Source organism: Colobus angolensis, unplaced genomic scaffold, assembly GCF_000951035.1.
Source record: "Colobus angolensis palliatus isolate OR3802 unplaced genomic scaffold, Cang.pa_1.0 Scaffold76, whole genome shotgun sequence".
Classification (NCBI taxonomy): Eukaryota; Metazoa; Chordata; class Mammalia; order Primates; family Cercopithecidae; genus Colobus; species Colobus angolensis.
Window position 1 is genome coordinate 1,646,653 of NW_012121376.1, and position 21,825 is coordinate 1,668,477.

At 49.6% G+C, this 21,825-nt stretch overlaps 1 protein-coding gene across 3 annotated transcripts in view; it reads right to left on the bottom strand.

Moving 5' to 3' along the window:
* The window catches only part of ZC3H18 (zinc finger CCCH-type containing 18), a 59,522-nt gene extending 39,534 nt beyond the window's left edge, over positions 1 to 19,988 (bottom strand). For 2 of the 3 annotated variants that reach the window (XM_011928013.1, XM_011928012.1), the window contains exons 1-3: positions 19,376 to 19,988; positions 9,892 to 9,976; positions 8,968 to 9,039 (exon numbers count right to left, since the gene is read on the bottom strand). In XM_011928013.1, coding sequence (XP_011783403.1) covers positions 8,968 to 9,039; positions 9,892 to 9,976; positions 19,376 to 19,978 — 760 coding nt within the window. In that variant the 5' untranslated portion in view covers positions 19,979 to 19,988. The remainder of the gene's footprint in view (positions 1 to 8,967; positions 9,040 to 9,891; positions 9,977 to 19,375) is intronic. The other variant, XM_011928014.1, reaches the window with a different exon arrangement.
* Positions 19,989 to 21,825: the final 1,837 nt, after the last annotated feature.

Genomic DNA, 21,825 nt, shown 5'->3' on the forward strand with positions numbered 1-21,825 from the left:
TGGCCAGGATGGTCTTGAACTCCTGACCTTGTGATCTGCCCGCCTCAGCCTCCCAAAGTGTTGGGATTACAGGCATGAGCCACTGCACTCGGCCTCTGTACTACTTTTTCATCTAGAATATATATCTGGGTGGTGGCTAAATGTTATTGTTCTTCTATTTACAAAAATTTTTAGGACATCACCTACGAACCTGCTGTCAAAAAAGATCCTTTCTCACTGATATTGGCAGGGGGAGAAAAGAGGAACAAGGCAGAAGAGAACAAAGCAGCAAGCACTGAAGAGCAAGCCGAGAAGGTGAGCATGGGGCTGCCGCCAGACACCAGACGCTGGTGGGTGACAGTGTTCAGCTCTCAGGGGCCACCTGCCTGGGGGTGCTGAGCACTGCCCTGCCCCTGGCCAGACTAAAGGGGAAGATGGCTCTGGAAAGCAGCACAGTTGGCCTGCACATCTAGCTGGAACACACCTAAAGCAGATGTCAGGCAAAAAGAACACTGCTGTCCCATCCACCTTTTTAAAATGTGAACTTTTATCTGTGTAGGAACACACCCAACTGTTGAGAATGTGGGAAGGGGCTTTAGATTTAATTTTCTTGACTTCTGCCAGTCCATATTACTTTATTTCCTTTTTTTTTTTTTTTTTTTGAGACAGAGTCTTGCTCTGTTGCCCAGGCTGGAGTGCAGTGGAGCGATCTAGGCTCATTGCAACTTCTGCCTCGTGGGTTCGAGCAATTCTCCTGCCTCAGCCTCCCGAGTAGCTGGGATTACAGGTGGATACCCCCACGCCCAGCTAATTTTTATATTTTTAGTAGAGATGGGGTTTTGCCACGCTAGCCAGGCTGGTCTCAAACTCCTGACCTCAGGTGATCTGCCCACCTCGGCCTCCCAAAGAGCTGGGATTACAGGTGTCAGCCACCATCCCCAGCCTTACTTTCATAATTTAAAAAGCAATTTGTTTAAAAAAAAAATTATCCGAAAATGGAAGCAAAAATAAAGATCTTCTGGTATACAAACTGTATACTCTTCTGTTTCTAACTGGGACTTCAAACCCAAAATGTATGTGGATTGTGATTCTAACAGTAGAAAGACAGTCCTGCAGATAGTGCGTACAAAGACATGGCCTCAGGCCAGAGAGGACAAGGAGAGACAGAGGCCGCGGGAGCGGGGCGGAGGCAGCTCCTTTACTGCTGAAATGTCTAACACTATTTCTGGCTTCAAGGCAGGATGATGGTCTTTTTCTTAACTGGAATGTCAGCACAGTAGCAACTGTTTGTTTTTGTTTTTTTGAGACGGAGTTTTGTTCTTGTTGCCCAGCCTGGAGTGCAATGGCATGATCTCAACTCACTGCAACCTCCACCTCCCAGGTTCAAGTGATTCTCCTGCCTCAGCCTCCCGAGTAGCTGGAATTACAGGCATGCACCACTACATCTGGGTAATTTTGCATTTTTAGTAGAGATGAGGTTTCTCCATGTTGGTCAGGCTGGTGTTGAGCTTGCGACCTCAGGTGATCCGCCTACCTCGGCCTCCCAAAGTGCTGGGATTACAGGCGTGAGTCACTGCGCCCGGCCAGCTATTTTATTATCTTATTAATCTTCATGCCTGTGTAAACATTGTGTTATTTTACATATATGAAATATTTCATAATAAAATGAAATACTTGTAAATAAAAAATATCCACCCACTCTAAAAGGTACACTGTGAAGTCGACCTCCTACCCCATGGCCACTGCCAGAGGCAGTTATGAATATACTGGGGCTCCATCCATCAATCATTCCCCCTTTTACCTGAGAATATATGTCATGCTCTGTGTTGAACCTCGCTTTTTTCACTGAACAATGTAACTACAGAAAGGGAACCTGCATGCTCAGCAGCAACAAACCCAAACTGGATCAGGGAAACACACAGGAAACAGACAGGAAACGTGGAAAATCCAGAAACTACACAGAGACGGCAGGAAGTGAGGCTCAGCGTGTGCTCCAGCACAGCCCACATGAAAAATCTCTAAATGTCTCTTCTGATTTTGAATACAGTAAATATCCATTCACTGTTTCCTTGGTTCACATGGGTCATTTCTATTGACACGTATTATGGTAACAGAAATTGAGAAAGGCCTTTAAAGATAACTCATTATTGAGTAACAACAAGGTATCCGATAGATAGTAACCAATATTTATGAAACTAGTTTAAAATACTTGGTGAGAGGAGCAGCATTCTTTGCCTTTTTGCGAATCCCTTGAATGCTGACCCTGGAAAACCCCTGGCCTCCCATCTGTGTGCGATCGGCCATGAAGGGCTGCTGTGGCTGAAGCAGGAGAGGACATTACAGACCCACTTAGAGACTCAGCTAGAAAGGGAGGGGCATCTAAAAGCCTTTTCAGATGTGCTGAGAGCTTCTTCCTGACACCGCACTCAGCACGGGAAGGCTCCTTACAGTGAGCTGCAATTGAATCCTATCATCACCCTTTCCCAGCTTGGCTTCTCTGAAATCCATTAGTCTATCTTGAACTTTGAATGGGTCTTTTACAAAGGCATGATTCTGTGACATCCAGCAATGGTCACCTGAGAAAGTCCTGACACACCGAGAAGGTGGTGAGCACACAAACCAATTTTCAACTGAAAGCTTCAATTTTAATACTGCTAACACTGTCCGTTGTTCCCCTCGAAGCCACGGGCTTACTTGGTTCCTGCCAGGACCCGGACCTGCATGCCCTGGCACGTCTGCCAGTCTGTCATGAATGTGTGCTCCACGGAGAGCGCACAGGGTCAGCCGCAGCTCAAGCCTTGCACGTGCTGCCCTTTGAGGCCGCTGGACTTGAGTGCTGGCAGGGGCTCTACTCGCGCTGCCACTCCGCCGTGCTGAGTACTAAGAGACATGCGCAGTAGGACCCCTCCTCTGCTTTCTGGCTTTCCACAATTTCAGTTATCTGTGGTCTGAAAATATTAAATAGACAATTCCAAAAATAATTCCTAAGTTTTAAATGATGTTCTGTGTTAAGCAGCATGATGAAATCTTGTGCCGACCTCCTCTGTCCCACCTGGGACACGAATCATCCCTTTGTCCAGCAGATCCACGCTCTCCACGACACTAACTGCCCACTAGTCATCTAGCATCCCTCTTGGCCACCAACAACCGTTGGGAGCACGGCGGTGCTGTGCTCACTGTGGCTGTGACCCAGGATCACTGGGGGCAGATGACCTTCCTCCTGATGCATCAGCAGGTCACGAGGGGCCCAATGCCACGTGGCAGGGCCTCCGTGTCATCACGCGAGCATTTCATCTCACATCATCAGATGGCTGAGTGCAGTAAAGTGAGCTCTTTTGAGAGACCACATTCACATTTTTATTACAATTGCTCTATTTTATGAGTGGCTACTGCTGTTAATCTCTTACTGTGCCTAATTTATAGATTAAATTTTATCACAGGGATGTACTTATAAAATCATGGAACTGTATGCTTAAAATGGGTCAATTTCATGGCACATAAATATGACTTTAATAAAGTTTTTTTTAAAAGATCTTATAAATAATAATAAATAAAACACCTGTACTCAAGTGTAAGATTTAATTAAATTACAATTCTTACTACTACAGCACAGACATGAAGTAAAGTGGCATGGGAGGCCGACGTGGGCGGATCATCTGAGGTCAGGAGTTCGAGATCAGCCTGACCAACTGAAACACAAAATTTAGTCACTACTAAATTACAAAAATTAGCCAGGCATGGTGGCCTGTGCCTATAATCCCAGCTACTCAGGAGGTTGAGGCAGGAGAATCACTTGAACCCGGGAGGCGGAGGTTGCAGTGAGCTGAGATCATACCACTCCACTCCAGCCTGGGCAACAGAGGGAGACTGTCTCAAAAAAGTAAAATAAAATAAAATAAAAATAAATAAATATAGTTTTGACCTCAGGGTCCCCTGAAAGGGTCTCAAGGACTCCCAGGGATTCACAGACAACACTCAGACTTGCCACTTTAAACGCAGTTTTGCAAGGATTCAAAACTGAGCAAAAGACGTTTCTTCAAGGCAGACCCAAGACAAATGAGCTACTGAGCACATGAAAAAAGACAGCCTGGCACGAACCTTCAGGGAAGGCAGATCAAAAGCCAGGAAGATGTTACCTCCTACCCACTGGAATGGCTACCACCAAAAAAACAGAACAGAGTACTGGTGAGGACGTGGAGAAACCGGAAGTCTCCACGCTGCTGGTGGGAAAGTCAAACGGCAGAGCCACTGTGGAAAACAGCCTGGCGGCTCCTTGAAAGATCAAACACACAACCACCACGTTGTCAGCAACTCCACTGCCAGGCTACTTGCGAACGAACTGAAAGCAGGGTCTGGAGAGAGACTTTTACGCCCCTGTTCACAGCAGCTCTATTCACAACTGCCTGGCGGTGGAAGCCACCCAAGTGTCCATCCACAGATGAGGGATACACCCAACGCGGCCACTCCACACTGAGAAAACAGTAGTCAGTGTTTTTTTTTTTTTTTTTTGTGAAACCAAGTCTCGTACCAACATCCAGGCTGGAGTGCAGTGGTGTGATCTCAGCTCACTGCAACCTCCGCCTCCTGGGCTCAAGCGATTCTCCTGCCTTGGCCTCCCGAGCAGCTGGAATTACAGGTGTGCTCTACCACGTCCAGCTAATTTTGTATTTTTAGTAGAGATAGGGTTTCACCATGTTGAGCAGGCTGGTCTCCAACTCCTCGAGTGATCCACCCGCCTCGGCCTCCCAATGTGCTGTGATTACAGGCATCAGCCACTGTACCTATTATTCAATCTTAAAAAGGAAGAAGGCCAGGCATGGTGGCTCACACCTCTAATCCCAGCACTTTGGGAGGCAGGGGTAGAAGGATTCCTTAAGCCCAGGAGTTTAAGATCAGCTTGGATACCACAGTGGGACCCTGTCTCTACAAATAATAAAGTTAGCTGGGCAAAGTGGCATGCCTGTAGTCCCAGTCACGTGGAAAGCTGAGGCAGGAGGACAGCTTGAGCCCAGGAAGTCAAGGCTGCAGCGAGCCATGATCATGTCACTGTACTCCAGCCTGAGTGACAGTGAGATCCTGTCCAAAAAAAGAAAAAAAATCCTGATGACAGATGAACCTTGAGGACATTATGCTAAGTAAAATAAACCAGTCACAAAAGGACAAATACTGTATGATTCCACTTGTACGTGGTACTTAGTCAGCATTCAGAGACAACACCACGGCAGGTGCTGGGAGGCTGGGAGGAGGAATGAGAAGTCGTTTCACAGGTACAGAGTTTGAGTTCTGTAAGCTGAAAAAGTCCTGGAGATGGATGGTGGTGATGGTTATGACACAGCAACATGAATGTATTAACACTGAACTGTACACTTAAAAAATGGTATTCCAGCCAGGTGTGGTGGCTCACACCTGTAATCCCAGCACTTTGGGAGGCTGAGGCAGGTGGATCACAAGGTCAGAAGATTGAGACCATCCTGGCTAACACGGTGAAACCCCATCTTCATCAAAACTACAAAAAAATTAGCTGGCGTGGTGGCAGGTGCCTGCAGTCCCAACTACTCAGGAGGCTGAGGCAGGAGAATCACTTGAACCCTGGAGGTGGAGGTTGCAGTGAGCCGAGATGGCGCCACTGCACTCCAGCCTGCGACAGAGCGAGATTCCGTCTCAAAAAAAAAAAACAACAAAAAAAGGTATTCCACCACAATTTAAAAAAAAACTGGGAGGAGCAGAGCCAAGGAGATCAGACCCAAAAAATGGACTGAGATGCTTGTTCACTGAGGGATAAATCAGAAACCCAAAGTAGGGGCCGGGTGCGGCGGCTCACACCTGCAATCCCAGCACTTTCAGAGGCTGAGGCGAGGGGATCACCTGAGGTCAGGGTTGAAGTTCAAGACCAGCCTAGCCCAACATGATGAAACCCCATGTCTGCTAAAAATACAAAAATTGGTTGGGGGTGGTGGCAGATGCCTGTAATCGCAGCTATTTGGCAGGCTGAGACGAGAGAATCGTCTGAACCCTGGAGGTGGAGGTTCCAATGAGCCGAGATCCCACCATTGCACTCCAGCTCCAGCCTGGGTGACAGAGTGAGACTCCGTCTCAAAAAAAAGAGAAAGAAATAAAGAAAGAAACCCAAAGTGGGACACAGTTTAAAGAAGGTGCTACTTACTCCTCTGTGGACACAACTTTGTGCCCAATGATCCAACCCAGGCACATGAGAGGTAAAAACAGCCCATGAAGAAGTACAGCTCCAGTTGCTGTGTAGGTGCCGTGGAGCTGGGCAGGTGCAAACAAAGCCCTGATCTCTAAAATGTGAGCAGGTTGTGTTCCCAGTGCATTCTGTTGCCAACTGGTCACAAATCTCAACGTGTCCACTAAGCGATTATATCACAACGTGTCACAGAGATAAAGCTAAGAGAGGCCGGGGTAGTGGCTCATGCCTGTCGTCCCCATACCTTGGGAGGCTGAGGTGGAAGGACTGCTTGAGCCTAGTATTTGAGACCAGCCTGGGCAATATACTGACTGAGACCCCGTCTTTACAAATAATTTAAAAAAGAAAGATGGGCTCTTGTTATGTTGCCCAGGCTGGTCTCGAACTCCTGGGCTCCAGTGATCTTCCCAACTCAGCTTCCCAAAGTGCTAGGATTACAGGTATGAGCTACCACACCCAGCCACCAACTTTTTTCTAAGAAAAGAATTTTCTAATTTTGATACAATTCATATAACATAAAATACTCCCAGTTAACATGTACGATTCACTGGTTTGCTGTATATTCACAAAGTTGTGTAAGCATCACCACTAGCTAGTTCTAGAACATTCCATCACTCTAAAGAGGAAATCCTGTACTCACTAGCTATTACTCTCCACACCTAGCCCAGGCAATGATGAATCAATCTGCTTTCTGTCTCTGTGGATCTGTTGGCTCCTATGCTCCCTTCTGTCACTCAGCATATGTCTTCACAGCTTGTCCACACTGTGGCGTGAGTCACAATCTGCTTTCTGTCTCTGTGGACCTGTGGCCTTCTGTGCTCCCTTTTGTCACTCAGCACGTCTTCAAGGTTTGTCCACATTGTGGCGTGAGCCAGTGCTTCATTCCCTTTACGGCCAAGCAGCATTCCACTGCATGGACAGGCCACACTTGTTCATCCATTCCTCAGTTGTCGGGTACCTGGATTGTCTCTTTTTGGTTACTGCATGTCATGCTGCTGTGAACATTTGCGCACAAGCTTTCACATAAATGCACGTGTCCGTTTCTCTTGGATGCATACCTGGAGTTGAACTGCTGGGTCACACAGTGAGTAGCCAGCAGCTTCTGAGGAACTATCTTCTGAAGCAGCTGCACCGTTTTACCCTCTCACCCGCAGTGAATGAGGGCTCCGTCATCTCCATATCCTTGCCAACACCACAAACTTCATTTTGTTTTTAAAATAACTTGTTGTTATTGGAGGGATCATAAACTGATGAATTTCAATTTCATAAAAACTGCAGGTAGGCAGAAACATTTAAGTCCAAGTTTCTCACAACAAAGCAGCAGCAGCAGACATGATCTAGAAAACGGTAAGAATCAGCCACTTCCTCTGTATTGTATCACCTCACTCTACAGAACAAAAATACTTCTGAAATGAGTTATTGATAATGCCTGATTAAGCCGCAAACATGCTGCCTTACCTAGCTTCTGCTTTCTTTTTTTTTTTTTAAGAGACAGTCTCACTGTTGCCCAGCCTGGAGAACAGTGGCACAATCATGGCGCAACTGCAGCCTCAACCTCCCAGGCTCAAGTGACCTGCCCCGCTCAGCACCCACCCGCCACTCCCCACGTAGCTGGGACTACATGTACGTGCCACCAGGCCCTGCTAATTTTTCGTTTTTTGTAGAGACAAGGTCTCACTATGTTGCCCAGGCTGGTCTCAAACTGATTTCCTGACTGTAGAAACCTTCCACATGGTCTCACTCACTGAAACCCAAACTCAGTACTTAGTCTAACTTTGGGGGCACCACCTTCCAATTCTGACCAACCCACGTGATGTGCAGGGAGACAGGATCCTGTCTGTGTCCATCCAGGCATCTCCCAGTGAAGGGAATGAAGAGTCCCAGTAACGATCTTTCTTCATCTGTTTTGTGCTTCTGTTGTCAAATTCTGGAACTAGCTCAGCAGTGAGCCCCGAGCTCCTGGTCCAGAGTCTCCCTGCCCTGGTGGATGCTGCAGCCTCCTGCTGTTGGAACCGTAAGGCCAATGCTGACTGGCTGGCCAAGCTTCTGAGTCACACTGCCACCCAGAGACCAGAGCACTGCACTGTGATGGGTGCTGATTCAAAATGACTGCAAATGTGTACACATACATGTGTACAGATTTTTCTCCATCACTTTCATACAGAAATTTGTGACACTGATGTCATTAATTCCCACACTATTATAAAAAAGAGGTCGTCTGCTTAAATTTAAATTTTCTGAAATACCGACACTGCAAATACCAAAGCTTTTAAAAAATTCTAAGTTTATCTTCCAAAATGTACTGTACATTTCTCTGTATTCTTAGCAGTGTCTGTGACAATCTATGGCTCTAAGTCTACTGCCCACACAGGCTCTCCCCAGTGGGGGCCCCTCACGTGCACGTGTGACTTGGGCGAGTCAACTGTTTTTGCTTGGCAAAACCAAGCAAGCCCACACCCACAGGAGCGAGCCTGACCCGGGGTTCCCATGAGCCCCACATCATCAGGTCATCTCTTGGACAGGGGCGTTCACGGCTGCTCTAAGAGCACAGCCTGCCTCTGAATGATGGGACTCTGCCACACCTCAAGGGTGTGTCCTGTCTGTCCCCGATGCTCGATTGGCTCACGTGCCTCTAAGGAGGTTGCGAACAGCTCTCTGCCCCTCAAAGACCCCCTTTCCTTCTGGCTTCACAGCTGTGTTCTGGATCCAGGAGAAGGAAGTCTGGCCTCTGGAGTAGGGGGACTTTAAGGTACTGAAGAGAGTGAATATAGCGTATTTTGTACCTTTAACCTGGCCTCTGAATGGTATGGAATTGGATATTGGTGGAAGAAGAGTGGATAATGGTGTCACAACATCTGGAAAAGAAGTACAGGAAGCTCTTGTGAGCTTTAGACGGCACACACAGGCTGGCAGTGACAAAGTCATCTACGGGCTTACAGCAAAATTGAGAGAGAGAAAAACGTCTTCCCACCTCTCCAAGGGGAACGCTCAATTACAAGAAACACACCTAAACTACTGCTGCACATCAGATACCCTTAAAGCTGGAAATTCTCATTTCCATTTCCGAATCCCCCAAGACATTAAGCAGCGAAACAAAAAGCCTTAACATCATCAGGCTAAAGAGTTCCGCCACATTTTAAAATGGGTTAGCCCAGATTTTTCTGACAAGATTTTCTTACACTGCCCCCTGCTGCAGCTCCTGAACTCACACCATTACTTCTACAGGAGAGAGCCCTGCTGCCTTCAGCGGCCATCTCTGGCCATTTCGAAATCCATTCCACACGAACAAACGCTTCTGACACATCTTACAGGAAAAGGGGCCATCTCTACAGAGGTGGGGAAAATGCTAATTCTGGTGTCTAGAACATTCGGCCTTATGAAAAGGACCACTTTGAAAAATGACGGATGCCATCTGCATTATAGTTACGGGTCTGCTGCGATCGGAAGGGTCTGGGGCCACCAGTGTGAGAATGAGAATGACCAGGCTGCTCCCACCAAGGCAGTCATTAAACTGATGAAAGCACCAATACAAGGGCCTATGGTTTACCATCAATATTGCCACTGCCACCACCACCACCACCACCTAGCCAGTCTTGCCCAGAGAACTGCCTTGAGCAGCGCAGGGCCTGCCAAGGGGAGCCAGCACCACAGCCCCAGAAGCTGGGGCCCCAGCTGACTGCGAGAAGGCCCCACACGCAGACAGTTACCTTTCATGAAGAACCGGCAGGTGGGACGAGGTCTCACCTTCCTGTCACTGGGGTCCTTCACTTCACCTTCTTCCAGGTCATCATCCTGAAACAGAGAATACCGTCTGAACGTGGGGGAGGCGTCTATCACTCAGCACTGCTTTCTCCAAACCAGAAGGGGCAGGAAGCTGGCTGTGGGACCTGGGTATTGTGACAGGAATTGAAATCACGTCAATTTTCCAAATCTTAGGTCCCAGATCTGCATAGCAGGGATGATCAGAGCGTGCCCAGCAGCTCCAAGCGTCCTGCTGCAATGCCAGGGAGAAACACTGTGCAGCACACAGGGCACTTTACAGAGTGCGCTCTACGACATTTCTCTGAACTATCAACTCTGGGCAGGAAATAGTAACACTTCGGGGTTTTAAAACTTTTAACATTTAAATAAAATTTGGAGAACAAAATATTTTATGTCCCTTAAACACAAACTTCCTCTTACAATTCTTGGGGAGGGGAGGAGTTGGGTGCCTCGGGACAGTGATGCCGGCAGCCAGGGGTGGCCCGCCTGGAGGCTCATCCTCAGCCAGCTCCTCACCCTGGCTGTCAAGTCTTAGAACACCCCAGGAGCTCTAAGCTGGGCCTCACCCGCAGGGACTCGGATACACAGCCAAACCTGACCCTTGCTTGGTGCTCTCCCCAAGCCACCTACTGTCCCAGGGCCTGTTTCCATAGATGTGCAGCTGAGACCCCTCCTGACACCACCCCAGCCCACATGGGTACCAGCTGCCCACCTGAAATCCCTGACACAGGACCATCCAGGATGGAAGTACTCATCACCCCGACCCAGGCCTCTTTCAGCCAGCCCTAGCGTAACCAATCTCCCTGGTCCCATGTGGCGCCCCTTGATCCCCTCCCCGTCTCCTGCACTCTGCACCCCTGCCCATCGCACCCAGCCTGGTAAAAACCACTTTCTAACGGGCTTCTCTCATTCCCTCCTCAACTCCTCCAGTCTTGCTTCACAGTGCGAAGCACCCTTTTCCAATTCCAGGTCTGACCGTGTTCTTCCCTCTCCTTTTCCTGACTATTTAACTCACTTTCAGACAGAAGCTTGAGCCCCCTTCCTTGGGGTGGTCTTCCCTGAGCTCCCCCCCACGACAGGTCCTCGCAGCCCCAGGCCCTGCAGGTGTTGCAGCCACACCTGAGCATCCTTTTGTTGACGACACCACCACTCGCCTGGCTGAACCCTGTGCCCCACCAGGGCAGGCCCACCACCAAGTTGCTGGGTCCAGGCAGCACCTGGCTCACAGTAAACAGTCCATAATTATCTGTTGAATGAAAAAATGCTGAAACCAAGCCCTGGATTTATGATAACTCAAACTTTTACAGCTGAAATATTTGCAACATTTTTTGGCTCAAAGATACTTGGTTATTAAAAAGCATTTTATAAGGAAAAGAACAGATTCCTGAGGGTTATATCCCTTAAGTGATCCAGGAGAATCATTTTTTAAAGAAATGATCAAATACCAATTTAAAAAAAGAAATGATCAGAGAAGGCATGTTTAATTTATGCCAAGTGTCAGGATGTCTCTCTTCTGCGGTCTTTTAGTTTGTGTTGTGTCTTTTTTTTTTTTTTTTTTTTTTGAGACGGAGTCTCGCTCTGTCACCCAGGCTGGAGTGCAGTGGCCGGATCTCGGCCCACTGCAAGCTCCGCCTCCCGGGTTTACGCCATTCTCCTGCCTCAGCCTCCTGAGTAGCTGGGACTATAGGCGCCTGCCACCTTGCCCGGCTAGTTTTTTGTATATTTTAGTAGAGACGGGGTTTCACTGTGTTAGCGAGGATGGTCTCGATCTCCTGACCTCGTGATCAGCCCGTCTAGGCCTCCCAAACTGCTGGGATTACAGGCTTGAGCCACCGCGCCCAGCCTGTGTCTTCTTTTTACTACTATTCTTACAGTAATGAGCACTGCCTTGAAATCTTAACATGGTATTCTACATAAGATCAAATCTAAGTTGAGAACACATTCTTTGTTCTCATGAGAAAAACAAAACTCGTTTGGAAAGTTCAAATCCATTCCAATCTTCCCGCCTCACTTGGAAGTGAGTGTGCAGGAGTCAAGAGGTGGTGAGAAGGGCTTTCCTGCATCAGGATGAATAGCAAACAAACTAGACCAGATGTAGCACTGTTTCTGCAAAGATGTAACCATTAGCATTCACAGAAGCAAAAAAGGAGAACAATGTAACCACCTTAAGATTGGAGGAAGGACCCTGTAGCTACTACAAGTGATCAGGAAACAGACTACAGTTGCATAGTGAAGGCGCAAGACATCATTTCAACCCAAGGAACACAGACTAGCGTCTACACACTGACCCCAGTCATCCAGCCTCTACACCTGCAAGAACCAGGGGGCTGTACATACTGGTGTGCTGGGCTTATGGCCCCTCTTTTATTTAAACAAACAAAAATAATCCATCAATCACTCAGCAATATAATATTGTGAATTTTCAACTAACCACCATTAACACAATGGTCTTTTAATTAATGGATGATTACCATGCTTTTTTTTTTTTTTTTTTTTGGAGACAGAGTCCTGCTCTGTCACCCAGGCTGGAGTGCAGTGCGGTGGCATGATCTCGGCTCACTGCAACATCTACCTCCCAGGTTCAAGTGATTCTCCTGCCTCAGCCTCCTGAGTAGCTGGGATTACAGGTGCCCGACATCATGCCTGGCTATTTTTGTTATTTTTAGTAGAGACTGGGTTTTGCCACGTTGGCCAGGCTGGTCTTGAACTCCTGATGTCAGGTGATCTGCCCACCTTGGCCTCCCAAACTGCTGGGATTAAAGGTGTGAGCCAACGCATCTGGCCTCTGTGCCCAAATTTTATTCTTACTCTACATGTGTAAATAACAAAATACTCAACCTCCCAAAATAAATAAAGAAATCACTAAATAATGGATAATTAAAACAAGTTATAAGTACCATGCAAAAAAAACTCAAGACAGGGACCCAGAGCTTAAGTTATCTGAGACTGTCACACTGAGTGTGTGGCATGCAGGCCATCAGCCTCATGCTGATGGCCTTCTGCTCATGTGACCCGAGCCACAGAAAGTAGGAAGCAGAGGACAAGAAGGGGCCTGAGTGGACCAGCTAGCTGCAAACTGGCTTAAAAATGGATGGTGCCCGTGGGGCTTTCAGCACATACCACCTGGGACAGGCCAAGCTGACGTGGACGCTGAGGGTGAGAGTAAGGAGGCACACAGGCCTCAGTGCACCCATCTGAGGTTGGGTCTCCACATTGGCACACTCCTGCTGGTGCTTCCTCACCGCAGGGGAAAATACACATGTGGACAAAGGACACCAGGCTACTCCAATTTTAAAAGCCTTTATAAAATTTACATGCAGTGGGGGAGAAGGCCCAGATTCAAATCCTAGGTCCAGGCTGTTGTGACTGTGAGTGTGGACAGGTCACCTGATCTGCAAAGCTCGCATTCCCCTCTACACAATGGGGCAGGTGCCCCAGAGCAGGCTGCTGTGGGCTGAAGGAAAATGCTGCACCGAGAGGCCACACACACCGTGCTGAAAGCATGAGCAGCAAGCGCTCTGCAAGTGCGCATGAGTCCTCCATTTCAAAGGAAACACCTCACTGCTAATGTGCTCAACAGGATTAACTTGGAGCAATGACACAGGTGATTTTTGCTTTCTTCTTTGTGCAGCCTTTTCTTTTCCTTTCTTAGATAGAAAGAAAAGAACCCTGTGAACATGTATTACTTACACAACAAGAAAACAGTTATTTCACACTGGAGCTTCTGTACAAAGGCAGATAAGGAAAGGGGGCCACTGCGTGGAGCTGCTGTGCCAGAGGAAGCCGAGCAGCGGGCCCCGGGCACAACCTGGCACGGCCACTCAGGCCAACTATAACCTCCTGAATCCTTGGGCGTCTCGTCTGTAGAATGGGGGTGAAAATACAGGTCTATCATTCCTTATCTGAAACCTGTGGGGTCAGGTGTCTTCTGAGAATTCAGAAATACTCTGGCTAATATTTCTGGGTCTGAAACGGTAGCCTGGGAGGTACACAGCAATTCCGTGCAGAAGTCTCGGGACCCCTCCCACAAGAGGGGAGGCACGAAGCTATGAGCAGCCTCATGTCAGCTTGGGCCAGGTCTGCTACCAGGTGAGGAAAAGGTTTCAGTTCTCAGAGCTTCTGAGGCCTCAGCACTGTAAGAACGGTGGCCTGCGCGTTTTCACGTTTCTATGCAGAACACTAACCACACTAAGAGGCACAGAAGGCCTCTGAGCCTACTACTGATGCTACAGGGCCCTTGTCCCAAGTGTGGTACAGGCCGCTGCTTCCTGGGCTTTGGCAACAGAATGGGTGCGCTTGGCACCTTATCAGTGACACAGAAGAGAACCCCACTTGGAGTGGAAACCCACAGCCATGAGGCTCGCTGGAGCAGCTCTTCTGCAGAAAAGCTCATGATCCAGACATAAAAGGCAGGTGGATCACAAGGGCAGGACGTCAAGACCAGCCTGGCCAAGACGGTGAAACCCTGTCTCTACTAAAAATACAAAAATCAAGGCCGGGCGCGGTGGCTCAATCCTGTAATCCCAGCACTTTGGGAGGCCAAGACGGGCGGATCACGAGGTCAGGAGATTGAGACCATCCTGGCTAACACGGTGAAACCCTGTCTCTACTAAAAACTACAAAAAACTAGCCGGGCGAGGTGGCGGCGCCTGTAGTCCCAGCTACCCGGGAGGCTGAGGCAGGAGAATGGTGTGAACCCAGGAGGCGGAGCTTGCAGTGAGCTGAGATCCGGCCACAGCACTCCAGCCTGGGTGACAGAGCGAGACTCCGTCTCAAAAAAAAAAAAAAAAAAATACAAAAATCAGCTAGGCGCGGTGGCAGGTGCCTGTGATCCCAGCTACTTGTGAGGCTGAGGCAGGTGAATTACTTGAACCCGGGAGGCGGAGGTTGCAGTGAGCCAAGATTGCACCAGTGCACTCTAGCCTGGGCAACAGAGCAAGACTCTGTCTCAGAAAAAAAAAAAAAAAAAAGGAAAGGTGGATTATTTGAACAGGATAAAATACTAAAGACCATGTGCACAGCAAATGCTCCAAAAGGTGGACTGAGAGCTACCAATGATGACAGGAGTCGTGTGGCCCACCACTCGGGACGCGGTCCACTGTGCTGCTGGCTGGCTGGGAGGCCACCCTACAAATGTAGGGGGTCCTCAATAAGAGGAGAATGGAATAAAATGGGCACCCTACCCTTTCCAAGGGCCAGTGTGCTCCAGGTGACGGAACATTTGCTAACCAAATGATAAGTCAGGTATAAACACAGAGCACACAGTGAGCACAAGAGCAGGTGGACAGACCCAGGCCAGGCCTCTAAACTGTAACGGCAAATGAGAGCCCCCCAGGCTGGAAGGACCTTGTCATCTCCCAGCAGGAAAGGTGGTTCTGGGGAGGGACTAGACGTGTAGCAGAAAGAAAAGAGAGGCTGCCACATGGCGTAAGTGTGTCAGGGTGGGCTCCACACACTCTTCAGGGGGATGGCAGGAGCAGAAACACAAGGCCTGCTGCACACGGCTGTCTTCCATGCCGCTTCCTGAATAGGTAAGAGATCAGTGACTGAAGGTAAGCTGGCGTCAGGGACACCCTCACCCACACCACCAATGAGCCAAGTGCTGCAAACAGCTGGTCCTAGAAACTTTCCTCCCCACCACGTGGGCCAGTGGCACTTCTAGAAGATACTTGTATCTGAGGGTGTTCTGGCAGCACACCAAACATAGATTCAAGGCCTTAGGTGCAAGCTATGTGGTTTAGACAATGAATTTCAAGGGCTTATTGTACAAATTGATGTCCCAATCAAGGAAAGTGTACCCCAGAATCAGTTCACCTGTACCAGTGACCCAAAATCTAAAAGGGACATGTGCCAAGAGAAGAGAAATCGCTTCTGAAAAAGAATGATAAATCAGGCCAGGGCAGTGGCTTGGCACTTTGGGAGGCCCAAGTGGGCGGATCACTTGAGGTCAAGAGTTCAAGACCAGCCTGGGCAACATAGTGAGATCCCATCTCTATTTTTTAAATTAAAAGCAATAAAAATTAAATTACAAAATTAAGAAAAAAAAGAAGAGAATGCTAAATCAAATGGCTCTCTAGACTTTGCCACTCAGTTGTTCCTGGCATCCAGTAAACCAGGGTGCCAAGGGGCAGGCCACGAGAGCCTCTGGGCGGAGCAGCCCCTCTCCCAACTGGGCCAGTAAGATCCTGCTGGGATCTGGAATGCTATAAGGCCTCCGAAACATCCATTTGCGAACGTACAGGCCAAAGAGCACACCTCTTCCACAGAGAAACATCCGGGTAGTTGACCTGACACCAGGGCTCTGCTTGAAGGCAACGAGAAAAATGCCTTCTAGAAAGGACACTTTCCACCACACACAGAGGCTGCTTTCCAGGGACTGAAAGGAAAGGGGACTTAGCCAAAGGCCTGGTGGGAAGCCGACAGTGCACCCCAGGGCTCCCAGTCCATCAGAGAAACGCAGCCAGAGATAGGGAAGGGAGGAGGACGCGGTGCAGGAATGCAGCAGGGCCTCCGAGAAAGAGAGGCAGGCACAGGAGGTGTGCTTGGTGGAGATGCAACAGAGATACAAGAGTGGACGACAGGCTTGGAACTGGGCCCAAGAGGAGGAAAAAGCTGGAAGGCGCCGGAGTGGCAGCTCTTCATGCACAGGATGGCGTGGCGCGTACCTCTGCTGGGTCCTTCCCGCAGAGGGGAGGCTGATGCTGCTCACGTGAACTCCCTTCCATCTGTGACGGGCTCCTGAGAGTGACTTTCCACTCACTGCCACTTCACATTACAAAGGCTCTCACCTTCAATGTGCCCTGGGCAAGTGGGATTCCTCCACTGACTAGCTGCTAACTGTGTGCCAGGCCCCAGGGAGACGAACTAGCCAGGTAGCCCCCAGTCTTAGGAAACATGTTCTTGGGAGTAGGGGAAGCAGCAGGTAGATACACACACACACACGCGCGCACACATGAACCTGTGCCACGAAGGACAGGCAGGGGCAACAGAGAAACAGCCTACTCAAATGCTGAGGTTGACACACAAAGGATGGAGGAGCCTGAGACACCACTGGGCGTGGGAACAAGAGGAGGCTACAGGAGCCCCTGGGGCAAGCAACCCAGGGGCCTGAAGCCAAATGTGCTCTCACGGGGGCTGAACCAGCATTCGCAGCACTGCCCGTGTTGGTTAGAGGCCTGCTGCCCCCACAGCAGGAGCGCACGCTGCTCTGCCCAGTCACGCTCAGCATGTGGCACAGCAAGGTCCACTTGTGCTGGTGTCCAGGAGCACAGACCTGTGGGGAATGCGGGGCCCTGGAGGCAGTCTGTGCTGTGGGAAGAAACCTGCCTCTCCGGTTGCTGAGGGAGCTGTGCTGGGGTTTCCGCAGCAGCACCCCGTTTTCAACTGTGGGTCCCCTCACAAGATGCTGCCAAGCAGGGCAGGCAGGGTCTAGGTGGGCAAAAATGGCAAACGGCGTTTTTCTTCCATGCGCTGTGTCTAGGGAAAACCAGCACATCCAGGCCCTTGGCAGCCAGGGCCCTTCTCTAGGCCAGCTGGGCTCAGCCCATCTACCGCACTGCCCGCACACATGGTGCACCATTGAAAAGTCACAGTATGCCCCGCAGACATGGCGTTTCAGGACCACTACGGGGACCCTTGACCTGTCTGATGAATCTCCCCCAAGACTTAAGGGTCCACAGCCAGTCCTCTTAAGAGGAATTGGAGCATGCCAGAGCCCTGGGTGCAGGGCCTGCTGCACTCCCAGTGGTGGTGCGCAGACAGGGCTATTACCCCAGGACACCAAAAACTCAAACTCATGGGCATCCTCAACCCAACCAGTCTACCCAAATTGATGAACTTGAATCTCACTGTGTCTCCTTTCCCTCTGCCAGCCCTGGGGTAGCTCTCCTCTTGGAAAAAAAAAAAAAAAAAAGCACTAGCTGAGTAGACCACCTTCTACACTTAGTTGTGCAAAAATGAAACATCTAAACTCTAAGCTTGTAGGCACACACGCATCCCATAAAGTTAGATGAGCAATACTTCAAACCCTATAAATTACTGAGCACTGTCACAGCTATCAGCTATGGCCAAAAAGTCACATCCAAACGTGGACTGAGAGCACGCACACCAACATGCTACTGGAGAAGCATGGCACTTGCCGGGCGTGGTGCCTCACACCTGTGACCCCAGCACTGTGGGAGGCTGGGACGGCCGGATCACCTGAGGTCAGGAGTTTGAAACAAGCCTAGCCAACATGGCGACACCCCATCTCTACCAAAAATACAAAAGTTAGCCAGTGGTGGCAGGTGCCTGCAATCCCAGCTACTCAGCAGAGTGAGGCAGGATAATTGCCTGAACCTCGGAGGCAGACGGTATACTGAGCTGAGATGGCGTCACTGCACTCCAGCCTGGGTTACAGAGTAGACTCTGTCACAAAAAAAAAAAAAGAAAAGGAGCATTGCACTCAAGGCAAACTGGTGGTTACACATCTAACTGGCAACCTTTACCTGCCTCAACCCAGACCATGAGATCAGAGAGACACTCTCTGCAGACACCTTTTCACTGTAATGACTCCCAATAAGCAGAACCCCCTTCCCTGGGATCCTTCAAAAACAACACCAACAACACAACCCAATTCAGTTCAACTGCTCTGTCCCTTGCTCAGCTCCTTTGAGTTCAATAGCTCTGGAAAGTATCACTCAGGAGGACTTTGGGCTGTTTCTCCAGAAACACTCATAATTTTTCCAATGGCATCAACTGCCAAGAAAACCCCACCTACCCAGATCTAGGATCACAGATAGTACTACCTTCCCCTCAACCTGAAGGCCACATTAATTTAACATACAAAAAAGTGTGCTGACTTTGTCAGAAGTTGAGGTGCCCACCATGGTCTTTTGAGGGATACCTCCAAAGAGGCCTGGCCCAGCTGGTGCCCTCTCCAGAGGTCAGGCTCTAGGGCCAGTGTAAGAATGCCTAGAAGAACATCCAAAACCAGATGGAAACTTTCCTCATTCTTTTCACTCCAAAAACCTGACAAGAGTGGAAACCCACACGGTTTCTGGTTGAGTGCTAACTCGAGCATCACTTGAAGATGGCGAGGACAAGGGAAGACATTATCCCTTCACTCCTAGAACCTAAAAAAACTGGGTGCTAGGTCTTTTACTACAACCCAAACAATCCCACCAGCTGGCTGGCCGAGGGCCATGGAAACCCTGCTGGCAGCTTCTGGAGCTGCCTATTTTCATTCTTGATTTCCAATTCTCTCTCGATTTTCATTCTTCCTTTCCAATCACTATGGGAGTGACCCCAAAACAAGCCTCTCATTCTCCTGCACCATCCCAAGTAACAAAATCACTAAGTCAGTCCCACACAGAGTCTCTCCTTCCCGGCACCGGCCTGTGTCAGGAATTGGGGAGGACGCCCTGCGACGCTCTGCCCCATCATACTCACGTCTATTTCCCCGTCATCGATCTCTCCATCATCGTCCTCCTTCTTTTTCTCCTTGGCAGCCTCTGGGGATTCCTTTTCTCCCACACTCTGAACACCAGCCTTCCCCTCCTCCTCCCTTGGAGCGCCTTCGCCCTTCTCCTCCTCATCCTCAGCCCCCGCTTTCTCGGCCTCGTCCTCCTGGACGGCGGGAGCCGGCTCCTCGGGGACCTCCTCGTCGTAGTCTAGCTCATGCTCGTCCAGCTCCCTGGTGACTGAGGAGGCCTCGTCCCTAAGGTCGCTTGTCCTGTCTTCCTCCCCGTCGTCCCCCTCCTCCTCGCAGGGGGGGCTGGTTGGGCCCCGGCTCAGCTCATTCACCTCCGAGTCCTGCTCTTGGGATTTAGGCTCACTCGCCCGGTCCTCGTCGGAGTGGTTATCTTCCTCCTCCTGGCTCAGCCCCCTGGCTGCACTCTCCTCATCCTCCAGATCAGAAGCCCTCACCCCCGCCCCGTCCAAATCCTGATCGGACCCGCTGTCCCTCAGAATGTCATCGTCCGAGAGCCCCTGTGGCTGCTCTTCATCCTCTGGAGAGCGAGGATCCCGTTCAGGGCTCTCGGCCACATCCATCGGTACCCACGGTTCTGCAAAAGAGAGAATACAGATTGATAGCCTTTAGCAAAATGGAAAACAAACCTTGTCCCCACTTTCCCGGCCTGAAGAAGCAGGACTTCCACCTTGCTTGGCCCCACACGGCTCTGCCCCAAATCCCACACTCCACTCTGCAGAGAAAGACAAGCCATAACTCCACTCCACAAGGCTAGACTCTGCTCAGCTAAGCTGGGTGTTAAGTGCCTCCCGTTTTTAGCAATTCGGCAAAATGAGATGTGGCAGAATAGGACACAGCCGGCCTACTCCTTCCCCATTCAAGGGCAGCCCACACAAGTTAACAGAAAGTGAGCAACAAGATACGGACTGCAAAGGACAGCTGTTTCAATTCTTAAGAGTATTAACTTTTGAAATTCAAGATAAACTGTATCATAGAACGAGGCAGCAAAACTGCAGGCCCAGGTCTCACCATTTTTCTGGAGTCATCCTGAAGCAGGAACCTGGGCCACCCTTTGACAGTTTCCAAGTCTGGAGCCTTTTCTGTTACTGAACACATTTCTCAAAGGCCGGCCTCTGATGGACTCCCAGAATCCCTTGGCTGCCCTTAGCAATGCAGGTTCAGAGCCCTGCCTGCGTGTTCACTGGCACCCTCCAGCACGTGTTGAGAGGGCTGTGTTCACCTGCTCAGCAACTCACACACCCAAGGTGAGAACCCCTCTTCCCATACGGGTAGCTGTTGTAGAAATGAACTCTGCCAGGAAACTTTACACTTTTACATACTGTGTATATGCAAAAGACGAGGCTGGTCAGGTACGGTGGCTCGCATCTATAATCCCAGCACTTTGGGAGGTTGCAACGGGAAGATCATGTGAGCCCAGGAGTTCGAGACCAGCCTGGGCAACATGGTGAGACCCTGTCTCTATAAAAAACATACTAAAATTTACAGGGTGTGGTGGTACGTGCCTGTATTTCCAGCTACTTGGGAGTCTGACGCAGGAGGATCGCTTAAGCCCAGGAGGTGGAGGCTGCAGTGAGCTAAGACTGTGCCACTGTGCTTCAGCCTGCGCAGCAGAGTGAGACCAATCTCCAAAAAAACTCAAAAAACAAAAAAAAGTGCCAGGCACGGTGGCTCACGCCTGTAATCCCAGCACTTTGGGAGGCCGAGAAGGGCGGATCACGAGGTCAGGAGATCGAGACCATCCTGGCTAACATGGTGAAACCCCGTCTCTACTAAAAATACAAAAAAAATTAGCCGGGCGAGGTGGCGGGCGCCTGTAGTCCCAGCTACTTAGGAGGCTGAGGCAGAAGAATGGCGTGAACCTGGGAGGTGGAGCTTGCAGTGAGCCGAGATCGCGCCTCTGCACTCTAGCCTGGGCAACAGAGCGAGACTCTGTATCAAAAAAAAAAAAAAAAAAGACGGGGTCATTTTAGATTTCATTCCTATTTTTACTAATCCAGATTTAATTACAAAGTGAGTATTTTCTAGTTTCCCACCTTAAAAACTCGTAGAAAGTACACTGCTACCAACGCTTAAAAGTGGACAGTGTAAGACGGGAAGGAAGGTGTTGAACAGCAACACTAGCCTGGCAAACACTTGCCACACCACCACCCCCAGGGCAGCCGGTCACCACCGAGTGTGTGTGGAGCGGCAGGGACAGTGCCAGGTCAGTGGCCACCCGACTCTTCAGTCTGTGAGGCTGTTAAAATAACGCATGTCACAGTCACACTGCTTGGCATCTCAGCATGGCCTGGAAACAGATTACTCATCTCAAGACAACCACGGAGGCAGCAAGTCATACACATACACATTTATATGTCTTGTGTCTCAAAGAACTGTATACACTAAAGATAAAAATATGCATCTTTTA